The following is an 18,654-nucleotide window of genomic DNA, read 5'->3' on the forward strand; positions in this document are numbered from 1 at the left end:
CTGGGAATGGGGGGTGTGAAGCCATATGTGCCTGTCGGAACGGGGTGTCAGGTAAGTGACCCATCCCCATTGCCCTCACATATCCTTCTGCCCTCCATTATCTGAAAAATTCCTTAATCTGGCATACCCTCTTTCCCAGGATTGCCAGATTGAAGAGGTTCAAGTGTACTTTCTAATTTGTATGTCTGCAATATATAAAATATGATCAGAATGTTTTATTGTAAAACATTTTTAATGTATGTATGCACATGTTTCAAGAGTACTGTGGACAATTATAAAGGGATAATGTTTAATTTGACCAAAGAATAATGTATTATAACATTCCACATGGACATACCATCTTCCAGTTTGATATATGAATTATTGAAATTTCTGTTAAGGTATTAATACGTTCTTTTACTATTTTCTCTAGCCATTTGCTTGCAGATAACCTCATCCGTGTTGACACGTGGGCTTGTTTGAGTACCAGTGTGTTTGCAATTATATTTAGGATGGAGTTTATAGGTGTGATCCTAGAGTCGTTAATACGATGAGACGTTTTTGTCACTTCAAGATGAAAGAGATCTTGTAAGATCTGATTTTCAATTATTTGTGCCCAAAGAAAACAAACTCCTGAAATTTGAGTAGACTGGGGGCAGTGCTACCCCATTTTCTCTTGAAATTGATTTCTCTTATACTATAAAGGGACCATCATTTTTAAGTATGGGACACCAGACAGTCTTATTGTAGGGAACATCTTGACCCTCTCCTGAGAAATGTCTTCCAGGTACAATCTATTGTTGATTTTCTCCTGTGGTCCTTAATTTCCATCTTCTATATCTACCACTTCATCTGAGTAGAATTCCAAGTGGTAGTGATTCAGTCCTCTGTGAACTATGACAACTTCACTACTCAGTCTGAAATGTCCAGATTTTAAGGAATGAGTGAAACAGAAAATTTGAGAACTCAGCTAGGAGCAGGGAAGATAGAAATTTTTCATATTCCTGAGTGATTAGTCAGCACATACTATTATATTTATGGCTGGCACAGTCAGAACTGCATTGTTAATGAATGTTTGCTGTCATATTATAATTTTCCTATTACTAGAAGATGACCTAAGATTGAATAATTAAAACTTCTGTGTGTCAAGCCCCCAGGTCCCAGTGTTTCTATTACCAACAGCTAAGAATAAACAATAAATCAAATAATGGAATTATGAAAAGGTCAAAGAAATTCAGCTCATCACCATATTTTTCAGAATATGAGTTATTAAAATTCTGAACATCATGACACAATTGTAATGAGAACAGGAAATTGCAGTTCATTAATCTGTTATTGTTACAAAAGGTGGAAAGAGAATTGCAAATGTTTTAAGCTTAATCCACTCTCTGACAGTGTAAAAACTTAAATCCCATACTAAAATTGAGAGCCAAATTTCCAAAACTGCCTTTTAACTTAGGCCTGCAATTCACCTAGATATTTTGCACCTACAAAAAAGGAATTGTTGTGTCCTTGGAGAATGCTGTTGTACAAACACATTCTATATTTTGGGGGTTCAGATGCTTACACAAAAATTAGAGAGCAAAACGTTGTAGAAGCTGGATTTAGAAACTGAGGGGAAACTTTGAAAAGTTGGCTGTAAGACTGGACAAAAATTATTTTACATTTTATATTTTTTACACCTGCAGTATCTCAGAGGTACAACTTTATTCCTGTGACCAAGCAGCTGTGGAAAAGTGCTGTAGAATGTCTTAATACAGTAAACTTCCAATAATCCGGCACCTTTGGGACCCAGGGGGTGCCAGATTATCAGGTATGCTGGACTATCGGAAGGGAGGGCCATGATGGGTCTGGGGTGGAGTGGGGGGATGCCACCCCAGACCCTCATAGCCCCCCCTTCCGATAGTCCGGCTCTGCCCCAGGCGTCCCTGATTCAGCCGCTGCTGAAACTGACCAGCAGCTGGAGAGCAGCTGGAGTGCTGCCGGGTTGGTCCGGTAGTGCCGACCCTTGGCGCGGGGAGAGCAATCTGGCAGCACCCCAGCTGCTCTTGGGGACACCTGGGGCAGAGCAGTTGGGGTGCTCCTGAGTTGGTCCCGCAGTACCACTCCTCAGCGCTACTGGACCAAACCGGCAGCACCCCAGCTGCTCTGCCCCAGGCTTCCTGGAGTCAGCCGCTGGTCAGTTTCAGCAGCGGCTGACTTGGGGACGCCTGGGGCAGAGCAACTGGGGGGCTGCCGAGTTGGTCCCACAGTGCTGAGATGCGGCGCTACTGGACCAACCCAGCAGCACCCCAGCTGCTCTGCCCCAGGCGTCCCGAAGTCAGCCGCTGCTGAAACTGACCAGCGGCTGACTCCAGGAAGCCCGAGGCAGAGCTGTTCTAACCCCGGGCTTCCTGGAATCAGCCGCTGGTCAGTTTCAAGAGCAGCTGAATCTGGACACCTGAGACAGAGCAGCTGGGGCGCTGCTGAGTTGGTCCCCGCAGCGCCGCACCTCGGCTCTGCAGGGACCAACCTGGCAGCACCCCAGCTGCTCTACCCCAGGTGTCCCCAAGTCAGCTGCTGCTGAAACTGATCAGCGGCTGATTCCAGGAAGCCCGGGGCAGAGCAGCTCTGCCTCGGGCTTCCTGGAGTCAGCCGCTGGTCAGTTTCAGCAGCGGCTGAATCGGGGACACCTGGGGTGCTGCCCGGTTGGTCCCACAGCCCCCAGGGGCAGCTCTAGGGGACCTATCTGGCAGTGCCCCAGCTGCTCTGCCCCCGGCTTCCCCGATTCAGCCGCTGGTCAGTTTTAGCAGCGGCTGAATAGGGGAAGCTGGGAGCAGAGCAGTTCCAATGGTCCGGCTGCCCGGAGCACTTCCGGATTCCTGATGGTACCAGACCATCAGGAGTGCCTGACCGTCAGATGCCGGAATATCAGAGTTTTACTGTATTTATAATTATTTCTGGTTAGGTCAGATTGCAGCCTTTCCTGTGTAACTTGTCCTGCTAGTCGCCAAGGCCTTCATGGAAGTGTGAGACCAGCTCAGAACTCCACTGACCTGCATGGCATCTACAAATAAAAATCAAGCTTCCATCCAGAGACAGCATCTCCCCCCCCCACCAAAGTTCCAGGAATACCTGGGGCTGCATTTCTTTCATTATGATCCCCTTGCTCTGATGAGAGTGAGGCCCTGCGGTGATGCCAGGGAACATGGCAGGGGAACACCAGGGACCCACAATGCTAGGAGAGATACAGGACCTCCCTATGGATGACCTTGGCCACCCCCCATATCTCAGAGGATCTGTAGTGGAGGGACAGTCTCAACCCCCATGATAAAATGATGTGGCCATAACTGTGAGGAAATCCTCACAGGACTTTCCTCTTCCCTGGATTTATTATGGGAAGGAGTGATCTGGCCTTGAGAAAGGACTTTTTGAGATGTGGCCTATTGTGACTATCACTAGTGTCTAATTTTATGTATGTAGAAAGCAATAGTAATATTCTTGCAGGAATGGCTGCTGTGAGCTAGACAGACAGTGCAGCCTGACTTAACTGAATTAGGTAGGAACTGATTATTTTATTAAATTGATGCAACCCTCTTATGTATATACTCTCAAATCAGGTTATACTCTATCCATGCTAAGAGGTCCCATTAATTTTAACTAAATTAGTTTTAAAAACATTTTATTTAAATTGATGCAGTTTTTGTATATATGCAATGTCTAACAGAAACTGACACTCACCTAATTTGCAGGCTTTTATATTGAAGAACATAGGAATGGTCATACTGGGTCAAACCAAAAGTCCATCTAGCCCAGTATCCTGTCTGCTGACAGTGGCCAATACCAGATGCCCCAGAGGGAGTGATCACAACAGGTAATCCTCATGTGATCCCTCCCCTGTCACCCACCTCCAGACAAACAGAGGCTAGGATTACCATTCATACCCATCCTGGCTAATAGCCATTGATGGACCTAACCTCCATGAATCTATCGAGCTCTTTTTTGAACCCTGTTAAAGTTCTAGCCTTCACTGCATCCTTCTGGCAAGGAGTTCCACAAATTGACTGTGCGCTGAGTTAAGAAAAACTTCCTTTTTTTTAAACCTGCTGCCTATTAATTTCATTTGGTGTCTCTCTAGTTCTTTTATTGTGGGAATAAGTAAATAATGTTTCCTTATTCACTTTTTTCATACCAGTCATGATTTTATAGACCTCTGCCATATCCCCCCTTAGTCTCCTTTTTTCTAAGCTGAAAAGTCCAAGTCTTTTTAATCTCTCTTCATATTGGACCCGTTTCAAAACCCTAATCATTTTTGTTGTCCTTTTCTGAACCTTTTCCAATGCTAATATATCTTTTTTTGAGATTAGATGACCACATCTGTAGACAGTATTCAAGATGTTGGCGTATCATGGTTTTATATAGAGGCAAGATATTTTCTGTCTTATTCTCTATCCCTTTTCTAATGACTCCTAACATTCTATTTGCTTTTTTGACTGCCGCTGTACACCGAGTGGATGTTTTCAGAGAACTATCGACAATGACTCTAAGATCTTGCTCCTGAGTAGTTGTAGCCAAATTAGTCTCCATCATATTGTATATATAGTTGGGATTATGTTTCCAATGTGCATTACTTTACATTTATCAACATTAAATTTCATTTGCCATTTAGTTGCCCAATCACTTAGTTTGGTGAGATCTTTTTGAAGCTCTTCACAGTCTGCTTTGGTGTTAACTATCTTGAGCAGTTTGATATCATCTGCAAATTTTGCCACCTCACTGTTTACCCCTTTCTCTAGATCATTTATAAATAAATTGAATAGGATGGATCCCAGGACAGACTACTGGGGGACCCCACTAGTTACCTCTTTCTACTTGGAATACTTACCATTTGTTCCTATCCTTTGTTTCCTGTCTTTAACCAGTTATCAATCCATGAAAGGACCTTCCTTTTTATCTCATAACAACTTACTTTATTTAAAAGCCTTTGGTGAGGGAACTTGTCAAAGGCTTTCTGGAAATCTAAGTATACTATATCCACTGGATCCCCCTTGTCCACCTGTTTGTTGACCCTGTCAAAGCACTCTAGCAAATTAGTAAGGCATGATTTTCCTTTACAGAAACCATGTTGACTTTCCCCCAACAAATTATATTCATCCATGTGTCTGACAATTTTATTCCTCACTGTAGTTTCAATTAATTTGCCCGGTACTGACATTAGACTTACTGGTCTGTAATTGCCAGGATCACCTCTAGAGCCCTGTAGCCTGATCTAAGAGTATGTTTAAATACTAATTAATCACCTTTAGGGGTTGACAGGTTCTTTGTCCCAGGATCAGGCCCAGTATTCAATTATACTATGATTGGGAACCCTCATATGCACGGTTGCAACACTCACAATATAGAAACTCTTGTTTATTTACAATACTTACAATTTATTAATACGGTTAGCACAGTCACAAACACCTCAGTTTCATAAGACAAGGACTGTACATTCATATTTCCATCCCATATACAGCCGCTCCCCGAGTTGCGAACGGTTGAGTTACGACCATTCGACTTACGACCAAAGCTCGCATGGAGCAGTCGTAAAGGCGGTCCCCGAGTTACAAATGCGACCCGTGCTTACGAACAGCGCAGTCGTGTGTAACTCAGTGGGGTCCGAGTTATGAACAGCTCGAGTTATGGCCAAGTGTTTGGTCCATAACTCGTTCGTGACTCGGAGAGAGGCTGTACTTACATCATTCCTTCTAGAACAACCTTAGGTGCTAGCCCATCACCTTTCTCATTATCTTTACCTTCCCCATCACCAGGGGCCATCATTCTGGCCCTTCCAATGACTACATCTTCTCTTCCCTATCGCCCCTGGGCTGGGGTCCCACTTTTATACCAAGTGACACTGATGATAACATGTTTTATGCATGTTTAATAGGGGATGTGTCTAATGCTGAAGTGTTCTTTTCCTGTTGGTCAATGTATCATTGCTCTTAACTTATTATCATATACGTCAATTCGTTGCCATGGGCCTTTGTGGTTATCTATCGCAACCTGTGTCCTGATTACTCAACTCATCCTGAACCAGTTATTTGGGACTTATATTTAATAATACATCTGCTGAGCCTGAGGGTATTTTTCCTGCCGTCCTGTGTGGATGAGATGTCCAGACCTAAGTTCCCCTTTTTTTCAGGCCTGGGAAACCATAAATAAGTTATGACCAGTGTCTAGGTGAGACTGTGTCTCAAACCACGGAAATCTGCAAACCTCAGCTTCTGCTGATCTTGCAAACGACCTGTTGCAGCATGGACAAAGATAAAATATAACCCCACATTACTTGACCTGGAGTGTGAGCTTATGTATAGGGTTGCCAGGTGTCCAGACCTGAACTGGACTTTAGCCCTTTGCCTGGGAAACAAACTGAGAAAATAGAAATGTCTGGTATTTTCTAAGCAAGATGTAATGTAGATTGTGATGAAGTGTCAAGAGTGTCCGGTATCCTGAAGCCATCCAGCAACCCCACATACATATGTTCTTTTATTCAGGTGCAGCCCTGCTCTCTAGTTGTAATGCAGACATGGCACTCATTGGAAAGTACATTCAATAGCTGAACTGGTTTGTTATACCTAGAGCAGGAGCCACTGTACTGCAGGGGAACCTGACTCACCAGGCAGCCTCGGGCTGGGCTTTACTGCACCCATGCGGCTCCTACACCTAATGGCATCTGGACTGCCACACAGCCCAGTCAGTGCACAGCACCAGTATGCTTGTGGCTGGCTGTGTGGGGGAAGGCAAGCAGCATATGCACACAGACAAGTACAATCAGCAGGACCATTAATTTGGGGCTCTTGCTAGACTCTTATATACCAACATGTCTTGGCTCCAGCTAGGAAAGGACATGGCTCTGTACCCAGGTGGGTTAATGGCAAAGCCCTCCCAAGGAGTTGAGTGCTGCTATATTAGCGGGCCTTCACAAACTTGGGCAGACATAAGGCCTAGTGTATTACACCTGGACCCAGACATCAGTCAAGCTAACACAAAGGACTTACGGGAATGCTGAGAACAGCTTTTAGAAAATTTCTTGCATTACAGCTTTTAACTATTACCAAATTAATCTAAATTAACACAAACATATTATTAGCATGATATGAAAGTAACTTGATAGGCTACAGCCCTGTTAAAATATTGGTGTCATGTTAGCTATCTTCCAGTCATTAATATTGGAAGCTGATTTAAAGGATAGGTTACAAACCATAGTTAATAGTTCCTCTGTTTCCCATTTGAGTTCTTTCAGAACTCTTGGGTGAATGCCATCTGGTCCTGGTGACTTGTTACTGTTAAGTTTATCAGTTTGGTCCAAAACATCCTCTAATGACACCTCAATCTGGAACAATTTCTTAGATTTGTTACCTAAAAAGAATGGTTCAGGTTTGAGAATCTCCCCAATATTCTCAGCCAGGAAGACTGAAGCAAAGAATTCATTTAGCTTCTCCGTTATGACTTTATTATCTTTGACTGCTCCTTTAGCATCTCAGTCATCCAAGGGCCCCACTGGTTGTATAGCCGGCTTCCTGTTTCTGATGTACTCTAAAAACATTTTACTATTACTTTTTGAGTTTTTGGCTAGCTGTTCTTCAAACTCATTTTTGGCTTTTCCTATTATATTTTTACACTTAATTTGACAAAGTTTATGGTCCTTTCTATTTTCCTCACTATAATTTGACTTTCACTTTTTAAAAGATATCTTCTTATCTGTCACTGCTTCTTTTACCTGGTTATTAAGCCACAATAGCACTTCTTTGGTTCTCTTGCTGTGTTTTTTTTTTAATTTGGGGTATACAGGCAGTCCCCGGGTTACGTACAAGAGAGGGACTGTAGATTTGTTCTTAAGCTGAATTTGTATGTAAGTCGGAACTGGTACATATTGTAGGGGAAACTCTAGCCAAACATTTCTCCAGAGCTCAGTTTTATTCTCCCACACCTCACTTCCCTCAGTCCTTTATTCTCAAGCTGAGGTGTCTGCTGAGAAAAGCCGCTCCGCGTCTCCCTGGTCTGCTGAGGGGGGGACGGGGACGCTAGCTTCGCATCTCCCTAGTCTGCTGAGGGGGGAAGCAGCTAGTGCGGGGTTGCCTCACCCCGTTTGTAAGTAGGGATCCGATATAAGTCGGATCCATGTAACCCGGGACTGCCTGTATACTTAAGTTGGGCCTCTATTATGGTGTCTTTGAAAAGTTTCCATGCAGCTTGCAGAGATTTTACTTTTTTCACCATACCTTTTAATTTTTGTTTAACTAACTTTCTCATTTTTGTGGAGTTCCCCTTTCTGAAATCAAATGCCACAGTGTTGGGCTGTTGAGGTGTTTTTCCCACCACAAGGATGTTAAATTTTATTATATTATGGTCACTATTTCCAAGCGGTCCAATTGAACCAGACCCTGTGCTCCACTTAGGACTAAATCAAGAATAGCCTCTCCCCTTGTAGATTCCAGAACCAGCTGCTCCAAAAGGCAGTCATTTAAGATATCAAGAAATTTTATCTCTGCATCCCCACCTGAGGTAATGTGTACCCAGTCTATATGGGGATAGTTGAAATCCTCCACTATTATAGAGTTTTTAAATTTGATAGCCTCTCTAATCTCCCTTAGCATTTCATAGTCACTGATCAGGTGGTCGATAATATATCCCTACTGCTATATACTTAATGCTATATACTTAATGCAAAGCATTTATATCTCTCAACAGGACACCATTGTGGCCCTGCAAGCCTTGAGTATATTTGGAGCTCTCATTACTTCCAGAAAAACAGGAATTGATCTAACAGTGATTGGACCTAGTCTGGAAGCTCCAGCAATGTTTTCAATTGATCCTCAAAACCGTTTTCTTCTTCAGACCAAAGAGGTACTTTTAAAAATGAGGAAGAGTTCTAATCAATCCTGTCACTTGAAGATATTTTGAGTGTGTTTAATTCACCATGTAATTCTTTCAGATTACACCTATGCAACCGACAGCCATTACAGTTTCAGCAAAGGGCGTTGGGTTTGCCATCTTTCAGGTATGCAGGAAGATATTTTATACATACTTTTTTTAAACATGTTTTTTGAAGAATGAATATTAATAGGAAGTTTCATAAAACTAGATAAATAAGAAAAAAATAATGTTGTATTTATACAATGAGAGACAAGGAAGATGAGGTCAGTAATAGCTTGTCTCTCTCATGAACAGAAATAGGTCTAATAAAAGATATTACTTTACCCAGCTTGTTTTGCTCATATCCTGGGACCAATATGACTGCACAAAACAACATTGCACATAATTTATCTTTATGTAGTATCTTAAATTAATTCCAAGGCACTCTACTATTTGTCAAAATGATGTAGGTCAAATTCTGTGCAGACTCCCCTGCACAATCACTGAAGCTAGTGTGATTGTGTAACTCCCACAGGCAGGATGGAATCTGGGGCGTCTGGGGATTAGTGCATGAACTAAAAGTCAGCTGGCTCTCAGCTAAGGCTATAGAGGAGGCTCATTCTTTCATTTTGTAAGTGGTGTAAGTGCCACCACATGGGACAGTGAACCACACCCGGTAGGTGTATGGGTTACAGTTGCATATGCTGTAAACCAGTGCATAACATGGATACATTCTTAGTAATTCATAAATTACCTTTCTCCCTTCTGAACTGTCACAATTGTTTAAATATTGCATAGCAATTCTGCACAACTGTTGAAGGCAAAGAGGGAAGAAGGCCTAGTAGGTTTCAGCCATTTTGTGATACTCTGAGAACACAAAGAGGCCAGATTCTGCCTGCAGTCTGTCAGTCGATAGTGCTTTGCACCAGTCACCCAAACCTCAGAATAAGGGAACCGTTGGGTAAGAGGGAGGCAAGGAATGAAGTGAAAGAAGTGCAGTGGAACTTCATGTTGCCAAACCTCTGCTGGGGTCAAGAGGACCTTATGGTATTAATTCAAGCAGCCCTAACTTAATTTTTGTCTGATTTGTCTTAAACCAGGAAGGGCTGGCACCGATTGGTTCTCAGAGGGACCTGTAACTGTCTCCTTTATGCTTCTCAGTTTCTTTTCTGGGAGAGCTTAGCTGCCAAAGGGTCTTGTCCATTATGTTGAATGACATTTCAGAGGCAATTTGTGTAGGGGAAAATAGGAATATAGGAATTGCCATTCTGAATCAGGCCCTCTGGCCATCTTGTTCAGTATCCTGACTAGCAGTAGTCACTGCAAGATGCATTAGAAGCAGGTGCAAGAAACCCAGACAGTATGGAAAAGCTAGAGCTTATCTGGCATGGGGATTAAGCCTATTTAAAAATATAGATAACGTCAAAGTTGTCAGTTATAGCCTGCTTACTACAGTTCTTGAAAAAGCTCCTGCTATTGCTATGCTTACTCAGGGAAAATTGGTCTTACTCTATACTGAAAATCTGATCTTGTCCATAAGTTTTTAATGTCACCTTGAATGTCCTGACACCTTTGGGAGGCCAGGAAAGAGAACTGAGGAATGACATTCACAAACAAAATTTGCATGACTTGACATTAGCAACTAACAGCAATTAAAGTATACATGTTGTTCATTCAGCATCAAGCTGCAAGGCCTGCAGATTCCTAGATTCCAGTTTTTTATGCATTTACATAAACACTAGTTCTGTTTACAACAAAGTTCCAGTTGTTAAGAGATAATTTTAGATTCCACACAGTGGGCCAAGATGAAAATGAATATATCAGTGGGGCGACTTTTGCTCATTCATCATATCATAGGGAGCAGGGAGGTGAACTTAGCAGAGATGGTTTCCAAAAGCAATGATACTACTTACCCTGAACCATTAATGAGAAATACTGCATGGTTATTAAAAATATCAACATGTCAGTATGCGGCAAAGTGCATTTCAAATGCAGCAGTTAATCCAAACACAGTATAATGTACATTTTTAATAGAGTACCACAATAACTGAGGTTCAAAAACCAAACACAAACACAAAGGTTTATACTACTGTATCTAGCTCATCTGCTTCATCTAAAGCACCCTTCAGTTGTATTTCTTCTTTTAGCTTAGAGGCAGAGATTCCTTAATTTTTTCCTCATTCCTTCCCCCTGCATCTTGGCTGAGCAAAGACAAAGCATTGGAGTAAGGCACTCATCCATTAAAACTATTCTTAGCTAGGACCACTTATTTTCTCCTGCTTTTTTTGCTGAGGCTGCTTTTCCAGAAGGAAGTCTGATATTATTCAAATCAGATTTCTGACAGCAGGATCTGTATCTTGTGTGCTAAATAAGATAGCATGTGAGAGTGTCAGAGTGCAGTTGTCAGATCCTCTATTCCATGGATCTGACTTTGACATGCTACATCTGGAGGTACACACTGATTTATTTAAATACCAGAAAGCACCAGGCCATCTACTGTTGGGATCCCAAGGACTGAGCATTATTGGAAGAAGCTTAGCTCTCTGCGAGATAGAGTCTTAGAAAAACCTGTGCAATTCTTGATGACTCTGCTAGCTATTTTGTAACCCTCTATGACATCAGCCTCAGTGGGCTGTAAATGAGTTTCAGCTGCCTCCATTCCAAAGCTTCTAGGCTGCCATGAAAATTATTTATATTGGATGGTATAACTGCAGAGGCTGACATTTTTCTTCTGGTCTTTTGGTTTTGCAGCTGATAAACTTGCACAGTCTGCTGTTGTCCTGGCTTGGAGAGGAGCAGGATTAGTCCATCCCTACATTTTGAAAAGGATGGTAGCTCTGGCCTGGTTTGGACAGAAAGTCTGCCTCTCCTAAAGTAATTTCTCTTTCCTCTCCTTAAGCATTTTGGACAAAGGGCCAGCTCCCCAGCTGATGTAAATCCGCCTATGTCCATTGAAATGGAACCAGAGTGATTTATACCAGCTGAGGATCTGGCCTGGGATGTGCATTGTCCCAGCACATGTTCACCAAGGATAATAAATGATGAAAAGAGAGAAAAATTAATTGGAAAGAGAAACTGATTCAAATATTTCCTTCAATATATACCGTCAGACAAATACATTTTTGTTATGGTGATAGTTTAAGAATAAGAAAAGGAGAGGAAGTTGTCCTTGACTGCATGGAGACCTTCAGAATACTTCACATTTTTTGTGTGTGATACCATTGAAGTTATTTTCTTAATGGATACAAAATATTAAATCTCCCTGCCTCTCTCTAGTATTGCCCTTGCTATAAGAAGAGAGGACAAGTTCTGCCCTTAGTGACAGTAACTGATCTTTTACTACTTAATTGGGCTGCACCTACTAAACTTTATATATTTAAAAACTGTTTCCATTCCTCTGTGAACCTCCTTCACTCATGAGAAGGGAGGAGGGGAAAGTCAGACCTTAGCAGCAGTAACTCATGCCAGTAAAATGTTTGCTAATTGACCTGTTCAGTATGTTGCTTCAGATGTTCATGAGCTGGTGGTAAATTCTCATGCATTTGCTTTTCCTGGCAAAAGCTAAAACAACATTGTTCCTGTGATGACAAATTGCTGTGTGGTTTCCAGCTTTACTTTACCGATCTTATGACATGTTTCCTATAAACTGACCCCTCTATCCTCTGTGCTATTCCTGAACTTGTTCAGTTGCCTCAGGATATGTTGTTCAAGAGAAGCTTTCATTTCCGAACCAGTGCTGTTTTGCCATGTTTATGGTGTCTTTATTGAATCATCTCTATACTTGACTGCTAAATTCAAAGGTGCTATGCACAGTGACAGGATTAAACATCTTTTAGTAGGAGTACATGGTGTTACTTACACCACTGGGGGTGGAGATGGTCATCTAAATTCAAAGGTGCCACACAGCAGAGGGGGTCCATTTATTTTGTGAGTAAAAATTTCTATTTGCTCCCCTTTCAAAGTCCCAAAAACATGAATATTTTTCCTTTTTAACTCTCTTAGTGTCACCAGTCCAGAGTTTTCTTTCATTGCATTTCAGAGTCAAGAGGAACTGTCTACAGCAGTCCACATTATAAAACAGTGGAAGCTAGTTAGAAAATCTCCAAGTTTCACAAAACTCACATGTTTTCCTCAGTTAGGTTCTGCAAAGTCTTAGTGGATAGCACTATGCCATAAGATTGAAGTTCTCAAACATTAACAAACCGAGGTCCCCCATTTTGATTTAAAAATTTTCCAGGACCCTCCTGCTCCATACCTTAGCTTTTGCCCTCTGCTTACTCTATCTCCCCTCCCTCTGTTGCTTGCTGTCCCCCACCCTCATTCCCATTCACTGTGCTGAGGTAGAGGGTTGGGGTGCAGGAGGGAGTGATGGCTCCAGCTGAGGGTACAGACTCTGAAGGGAGGCCAGGGATGAGGGTCCAGAATGGAGCAGAGATTTTGTGTGTGTGTGTGTGTGTGATGCAGGGTGCAAGCTTCAGTAGGGAGCTTGAGTGTGGGAGGGGACCCTGAGCTAGGACATGGGAGCTGGGGTGCAAGAGAAAGTTTGGGGTACTGGTGGAGTTGACTGAAATGTCCAGAATCAGCCACCAGGTCTCTGTGGCCCCTAGATGGGTGGCCAGTGTGCCTCCACACAGTGCCCTCGTACTCAGGTACCATCCCTGCAGCTCTCCTTGGCAGTGAGGTTCTAAGCCAATGGAAGCTGCAGTGTTGGTACGTGGGTGTAGGGCAGTGTGTGGAGCCACTCTGGTCACTCATGTGCCTAGGAGCTGCAGGAACCTGGTGGCTGCTTCCTGAACCCATATGAAACCTGACTATGAAGCCTGCCTTAGCCCCAGGTGGCACTGGGAGAGAGATGGAATAGGGAGGAGTTTATCAGCGGGATTTGTGGACCCCAGTTTGAGGAATGCTGTCATAAGACATTCAGAATGTTGCACTTGTAGTTTCCAGACCCTGACTTTTCCTATATTCCTGGCTACTGATGGCCAACATTGGACCACAAATAAAGAACTTCGAGAATCCATATTTTTTAGACTATATCTACACTTATCTGTTCTCTAGAGTTCTACCATTATAGACTTTGAGATCTAGCTGACTACCTTATTGAACTCATTTTTGGTGTACAAATGTCATCTGCGTTTTGTGTTTGTGCTTCCGTAGCTCAACATTATTTACAATGTGAAACATTCAGCCACTGATAGAAGGCGCAGATCTGTCCAAAGTCAAGAAGCTTTTGACTTAGATGTTGTTGTAAAAGATGACAAAAATGACATAAACCATTTGACCTTAAATGTATGTACAAGGTAAGTAACTCATTTGGTGTTTCTGCTGGTTCTCTCATTTCTGCAGTAATGATATTATTTGAGTTGTGAAGTATGTGTTTTTAATGCCAGTGATTTAGATATAACAAGTAGTCCGGTGGCACCTTAGAGACTAACAAAAATATATATAGTATCATGTGCTTTCATGGGCAAAATCCACTTCATCAGATGAGCTGAAGAGGGATAACAGAAACCCAGAATTTATAAAAGAAAAAAAATTGTCAGTTGTAGGACTGGTGCTAATGTGGCTAATTAAGTGGGCTGGAAGTGTTGCATACTTAGCTTTTGATGTAAAAATGAGGTGTGCAATGCAGGGAAGGCTGGCTTTATAGTGTGACATCCAGTTAATGTCTTTGTTCAAGCCCAGGGAAACAGTGTCAAATTTGCAGATGAATGTCAGCTCTGCACTCCTTCTCTGTAACTGACTGATGAACTTGTTTTGTAGAAGAATGGCTACTTTTAAATCCATTAATGAGTGTCCAGGCATGTTAAAATGTTCCCTACAGGTTTATGTGCATTACCATTTCTGATATCTAACTTGTGTCTATTTATCCTTTGTCGTAGAGACTGTCCAGTTTGGCCAATATACATGGCAGAGGGGCATTGCTGGCACTTGATGACATATATCACATTAGAGGATGTGCAGTTGTATGAGCATTTGATGTGGCTTATGTGGTTAGGTCCTGTGTTGGTGTTTCTTGTATACATATGTGGACAGAGTTGGCAATGAGGCCTGTTGCAGGGGTAGGTTTCTGGGTGAGTGCATTGAGGTGTAATATGTGACTGCTGGAAAGTATTTGCTTGAGGTGAGGGGGTTGTCTGTAGGTGAGGATTGTCCTGTCTCCCAAGATTGTGAGAATGAGGGATTGTTATTCAGGACAGGTTGTATATTGTCAGTGATGCGCTGGTGGGCTTTAAGATGGGGGCTGTAGGTGATGAATCTGTTGTTTTCCTTGTTGGGCCTTTTCTTGAAGAAGTAGATTCCTGGGTATTCATCTGGCACTGTTAATCTGTTTCTTCACTTCCCCAGGTAGGTATTTAAACTTTAAGAAAGCCCAATAAAGATTTAGATTTAGAAGTCTGTCTATCACAGAACAAATGAATGACTTCATAGAAGGAACCGATTATTAAATTCAGACGCAAATATTTAAACCAGAGAAGAGAGCTAGCTTATTAGAGCTGAACAGATTATTAATTAGCATAGTTATAAAAACAAAGCTGTCATTTGTCATCTCATTATTTTGCATACATCAAGTATGAGATTTACATAAAAATTAGAGATCTATGGAAATGTTTATGTGCACAATAATATCATTTGACATCACAAAGGTTTCTGGTTACTTTCAATGCTCAGCAATAGATCTGGAAGTTTTGTCACAGAACAATTTGTGAATAAGTAGAGCTAGTGCAGAACATTTTTGACGGAATGAAATATTATTCCAGTATACTGTTTTGTTGAAACTGAACTTCGCCTGTGCCCATACGCCACTAAACAGCCATCAAATATAGTCAGATTTTATATTTGGGTTAGCAGTGAACAGGTGACATATAACCTCCATAATTCATTAGTTACTTCAGAACTATTTAGTCAGACAACAGAATTGTCTGTTTTCTGATTAGATTCATCCTGTTTTGGTTAAAGAGCACCGGATACTTCACAGAAAACCTCAAAGACATTTTATATCCTATATTTACATTTTTTCCTTCTTTTTAATGCTTTACTACCAAGGACACTGGAAGGAAAACAGTCTTTAAGAGCTTATCTTTTCCTGTCGAATATTTCCTTCCTTGAAATTACAGCCCCTCCCCCTGCTTGTGACAATATAATAATTTCCATGCAAACATGACCTTTGCAAATCATCATGTTGTTTGCAGCACTTATTTGTTATACCCCTAATCCATACACTCTTTCTACATTACCTATTTAAACTGTACAGTCTACACGGCAGTGACTAGAAAGAGTGGTGTGGTAACCAGGGATGGACTGGCCCAACAGGATACCAGGAATTTCCCGGTGGGCCATCCCCCGAAGGGCCAGCTGGCAGCTGCTGAAGGAGGGAGGGGGATTGTGACGGGGTGCCACAGCCCCGCACTTTAAATTCCCTGGCGCCGGTCATGTACAGGGCACAATGGGGCCGAGGGAGAGCATGCATGGTGTGTTCAAACACTGCGCAACAGCTGAGAGGGGAGATGCCCAAGTGTGGCGTGATGTCACAGCCTGGACTTTAAAACCGCCCAGCCCAGAGTTGCACTGCGTGACCCAGCTCCAGGCCCAGCAAGTGGTCTGGAGCCCCGGAAGCAGCTGGGGCCAGAGCTGTGGGGACTTCTGGGGCTTGATCACAGACTCCAGCGCTGCAAACTATAAGGGAGAATGTGGGGGAGAGGAAGGGAGAGGAAGGGGGAAAAATAGGAGGAATGGGTGGGAGAGGAAGGGGCTTGTGCTGAGGGGAGAGGGGCAGGTCAGGAGAAGAAAGGGGAAGGCACCAAGGGACAGGGTGGAGGAGAGACAAATGCCAGGGGGCCAAGTGGAGACAATGAGGAAAAGGGCAGGAGGGGAGGTGTCAGTGGGAGGGGGGACAGGATGATGCTGGGAGAGGAGAGGGTAAGGGCATTGGGAGCTAGAGGGGGGAGGAGGAGGTGCTGGGAGAAGGCTTGAAAGAAGAGGTGGTCATGAGGAAGGTGGGGATGGAGTAAGTCATGTGTGAGGGCACAGGGGCATGAGGGGAATGGGCAGAGGGTGGTGAGGGGGTGGGTATCAGGGAAAAAGAGGGCAAGGGGGCAGGGGCAGTGAGGGAAGGAGGGACACCAGAAGGGTGCAGGGGTAAGCGAAGGTGCAGGTACCAGAAGATTCTGGGGGTGAAGCAGAAAGGCAGATACCTGCAGGGGAGGAACCAACACCAGAGGAGAGAGGTAGGGCAGGTGTGTAGAGAGAGGTGTTAGGACAGGGGATGAAGAGGAGTAGCTCACATGATCAGAGTGGGGCTACTGAAGGAGTGGGCACAGGGGGGAGAGAAGGGCTGGTGGAGGGGGGTAGGTCGCAGGAGGGCTGAGGGCAGTGAGAAGGGTAGGAGTCAGGACAGCAGAGGAGGGTGAGGGGTTGGGGGTCAGCAGGCACCAGGGGAGCTGATGGAGTAAGGAGAGGAGACATGGCAGCACAGGGAAAAGGTAGAGGTGTATAAGATATTTATTAATAACTTGGATGCCACAGTGGCACATCCAAACAAGCCACATGAACTCAGTACAGGTGCACAACACAAAATTCATTCTGCTCATGGGAGGAAACTCTTAGAGGGAACACTTCCCCCAGCCTCTCCACCCCCGAGTTAATGTCACACACATTGGGGTAATGCAATTGCAGGATAGTTGCATGAGGGAGGCTTGGTGGGGGCCAGACTAATCCCTATTGGTAGGAGGATGGTGGGAAAAATCCTTAGAGAGGGGTCACATGATACCTTTTACTTCTGGTAATGTGTCCATCTGCCCCGAGAGTGTTACCTCCAGAGGCCTGGCTAATGGGAGCCAAGGTGTGTGGGTAATGGGGGTCAGAGGTGTGGCTAATGGGGGGGTCAAACAGTAAATTAAAAAAAATTCTTTGTTGTGAAAAGTGGGTCGTTCTCAACCCATTTCCTGGGCCTATTTTGATTGCCAGTCCATCTCTGGCGGTAACTATAACTGTGGGCAGTCTCTCTGTTAACCATCCCTGACCAGGAAGCAAGCAGGCCTGCTTGGGCAGCCTGCTTCTGCTGGGAATAACATAGTGATGGCAGGAAACTATCCTGGAGATCCAGGTTCAAAAGGAAAGAGAACTGGATCTCAATGACAGTGAGCGAAGTCAGAAGCTTGAGATTGCATGTCCTTGCTGGACCATAGAAGGTGAATATAGGAGCAGCTGCCCTGAACTGTGACAGCAATGGGATATATTTTTTTTGTTAGAAAACCTGCAAGACTGGTAAAGGGGTGTGTGCTGTTGTTACTAATTCTGGTTGGCCATGCCCCTGCATTCATTAGGATTTTTGCTATCCCTAAACAATGGGAAGGCATGCTCTGTTAGTTCTACTCACTCCCTTATGTGCGTACTGGCTCTGTAGGCTCTATATCTGTGCTTATTTACTGCCCTCTGCTGCATGAGGCAGTGGAGAACTGCAGCTCCTAGGCTGCTGGAGGAATGATCTCACGGCTCAAAGTTTCAGCCCATGGTCTCCTGAACTTAATTAAGAGGCAAGTTTTTTCTTCTCATTTCTTTTGTCCTATCACTAGCCATTCTTCTAGTTACGTGTATGTGTGTTTTTAAGGACCCATGATGCTGAATAGACAGTAGCTGGCATCATACCTGCCTCTGTTTGTTTTGTTTTTTTGGAGGCAGGAGCACAAGTACTTGTTAGGGTAAATCTTACTCAGTTTTAGAGGAAGGGGGGTACAAAGTTGACTGGGTTACCCATCATTATTTTGATGGTCCCGAGGCTAGTTAGATGGCTTGGAT

The 18,654-nt window shown here is 43.4% G+C and overlaps 1 protein-coding gene across 1 annotated transcript in view; it reads left to right on the forward strand.

Annotated features, from left to right (window-relative positions):
- CD109 (CD109 molecule) overlaps nt 1-18,654 on the forward strand; it is a 136,355-nt gene that overhangs the window by 101,145 nt on the left and 16,556 nt on the right. Inside the window, exons 28-30 of the mRNA XM_075923776.2 lie at nt 8,692-8,847; nt 8,936-9,001; nt 14,014-14,156. Coding sequence (XP_075779891.2) covers nt 8,692-8,847; nt 8,936-9,001; nt 14,014-14,156 — 365 coding nt within the window. The remainder of the gene's footprint in view (nt 1-8,691; nt 8,848-8,935; nt 9,002-14,013; nt 14,157-18,654) is intronic.

Source organism: Pelodiscus sinensis, chromosome 3, assembly GCF_052426305.1.
Source record: "Pelodiscus sinensis isolate ZL-2025 chromosome 3, ASM5242630v1, whole genome shotgun sequence".
Lineage (NCBI taxonomy): Eukaryota > Metazoa > Chordata > Testudines > Trionychidae > Pelodiscus > Pelodiscus sinensis.